At 45.9% G+C, this 2,500-nt stretch overlaps 1 protein-coding gene across 2 annotated transcripts in view; it reads right to left on the bottom strand.

Moving 5' to 3' along the window:
* The window catches only part of sugct (succinyl-CoA:glutarate-CoA transferase), a 12,119-nt gene that overhangs the window by 5,126 nt on the left and 4,493 nt on the right, over window positions 1–2,500 (bottom strand). For both annotated transcript variants that reach the window (XM_068581349.1, XM_068581350.1), the window contains exons 10-12: window positions 2,233–2,304; window positions 1,706–1,803; window positions 1,464–1,566 (exon numbers count right to left, since the gene is read on the bottom strand). In XM_068581349.1, coding sequence (XP_068437450.1) covers window positions 1,464–1,566; window positions 1,706–1,803; window positions 2,233–2,304 — 273 coding nt within the window. The remainder of the gene's footprint in view (window positions 1–1,463; window positions 1,567–1,705; window positions 1,804–2,232; window positions 2,305–2,500) is intronic.

Below are 2,500 nucleotides of genomic sequence, written 5' to 3'. Positions count from 1 at the left end.
GGCCGAGTGTGCGTCTGCTAAAGATCCTCAAAGAACCTGCAGCTCTGCTGACGTCTTCGTCAAACCACCTCGCCGCTAACGGAGCTCCGTGACCTCCACAACACTCCTTCCTCTTACTTATCCCACTACGTCTAAATGGGAACACACGCGAGCATGCTAGCAGAGAAGGAAAAGACATTAACCTTCTGAGCCCCGCGGCGGCCATTATCGGACAAGAAAAGAGACGAAGAAGTCAAGTGACGTTAGCTAAAGGATCTCCTGAACCATGTTGATTAACTTAATTTAAGTTGCTGAAATACAGCAAAGCATTGTGGGAAGAGTTCTATCTAAACAGAACAAATTAAACTTAGCAGTAAGTTTATGCAATTACTGCTTCGTTTCCTACTTCCTTCGACGCTTCGACTGCGGCAGCTTCCGTGGTCGAGGAGGTTTCTCAGAACGCGTCTGAAGCGTAAAATTATGCACAGATGGTTACCCAGCATGCACCAATCAGACCACGGGAACAGAGCTCACTGAGGCCTCACACAACTTCCCTCTTTGGCTCCTCCCACCAGGGCGCCATAACCCATTAGTCCACCAGGAGGCCTCGGCAGGCGAACGCAGGACGCGACCTGCTGCTTTTGTGGTCCGGGAAGTTTTCAACAGTCCACAGGATGGACTGCTCTGTATTCGTGCTTTAGCACCTGAAACGTCTCCGGTCCTTTTCAAGCGTTTGTTCCGAGAGGAGCAGAAGACATTTGACCGGAAATAATTCAAGGTCAGCGACAAAACCCCAAACACACAGGTCACCGAGTCCTGCTGGTGTCTGGAGGAGTGTGTGTAGTGTAGAGGAGTGTGTGTAGTGTAGAGGAGTGTGTGTAGTGTAGAGAAGTGTGTGTAGTGTAGAGGAGTGTGTGTAGTGTAGAGGAGTGTGTGTAGTGTAGAGAAGTGTGTGTAGTGTAGAGGGGTGTGTGCGTACCAGAGGTCCAAGTGACCGGCTTTACTTTCAAACTGTAAAAACAACATCACTCATTTTCTTGTGAATGTTTTTTTTGTGTTCAGCGGTGGAAACTTTAGCAGTGAGTCACCACCGAACCAGTGATGCACTGATTCTGCTGTCTGCTGAGCCCCGATCGGGCCGAGGGTCTGGGATCGGGCCGAGGGTCTGGGATCGGGCCGAGGGTCTGGGATCGGGCCGAGGGTCTGGGATCGGACCGAGGGTCTGGGATCGGGCCGAGGGTCTGGGATCGGGCCGAGGGTCTGGGATCGGACCGAGGGTCTGGGATCGGGCCGAGGGTCTGGGATCGGGCCGAGGGTCTGGGATCGGGCCGAGGGTCTGGGATCGGGCCGAGGGTGTGGGTGACCTGGAGGAGCTGCAGGGTTGTCGGCAGGACTCCAACTACCTCTGTGTGTCTATTTAATGTCTATTAAACATGTAATAAATACATATTCAATATGTATTTAATGTGTACTTTCTGGCTGACCTGAGGATCGGAGAACACTTCCTGGATGCTGTTGATTGGTCCAACAGGAACGCCGGAGCCCTCAAACCTCGTCAGCCAATCAGCTGTCTTCTCCTGCAGAAACCTGCAGACAGAAGGAAGAGATCATGTATTTAATAACATAATAATACATATTCATTACAGAGAGGGATGATAATTATTATCATCATTATTATAATACTACTATGATCATTATTATTATGTGCGTGTGTGATTGTGTGTACCTCTGTGATAGTGTCTGCAGCAGCAGTTTGCGGTTCTGCACTCTTAGTTGGTTGGTTCTGTAGTCTGGATGTTCTGTGAGCTCCAGCAGCTGCAGAACCTGTAGACACACTCCTTAATATATAACACACCTTTATATATAATATATTATACATGTAGTCACACTCCTTAATATATAACACACCTTTATATATAATATATTATACATGTAGTCACACTCCTTAATATATAACACACCTTCATATATAATATATTATACATGTAGTCACACTCCTTAATATATAACACACCTTTATATATAATATATTATACATGTAGTCACACTCCTTAATATATAACACACCTTCATATACAATATTCAATATATTATAAAACATCCTGTTCGTCTAGTGACGTTTAGAAGATGGGAAACAAAGAAAAACACAAGTATCAAATACACTAATAGATTATATGTACTTGTACATATTTATATCTGTGATCATGCGTACTTGTGTATTTCAGTACGAAATATCCTGAACCTAAAACTCACATGACAGACTTTGACAAACTGCTGGTCGTTGCCTGCAGCCACGACGATGTGTCCGTCTTTTGTTGTGAAGGCCTGAAACACAGAGGAGGGTGTTCAGGAAGCACTTCCTGGAAACACTTCCTGGAAACACTACCTGATATTCCCTCTCACAAGAGGGAAAACTTCCAGGAAACACTACCTATCACTATCTTCTTCCTCTCAGCTTCTTCCTCTCGTCTTCTTCCTCTCAGCTTCTTCCTCTCAGCTTCTTCCTATTGTTGTCTTCTTT

The sequence above is a fragment of the Clinocottus analis genome, unplaced genomic scaffold, assembly GCF_023055335.1.
Source record: "Clinocottus analis isolate CAN_PGR_092001 unplaced genomic scaffold, fCliAna1.0.p SCAF_18, whole genome shotgun sequence".
In the NCBI taxonomy this organism is placed as follows: Eukaryota; Metazoa; Chordata; class Actinopteri; order Perciformes; family Cottidae; genus Clinocottus; species Clinocottus analis.
This window is presented reverse-complemented; position numbering and strand designations above follow the sequence as displayed.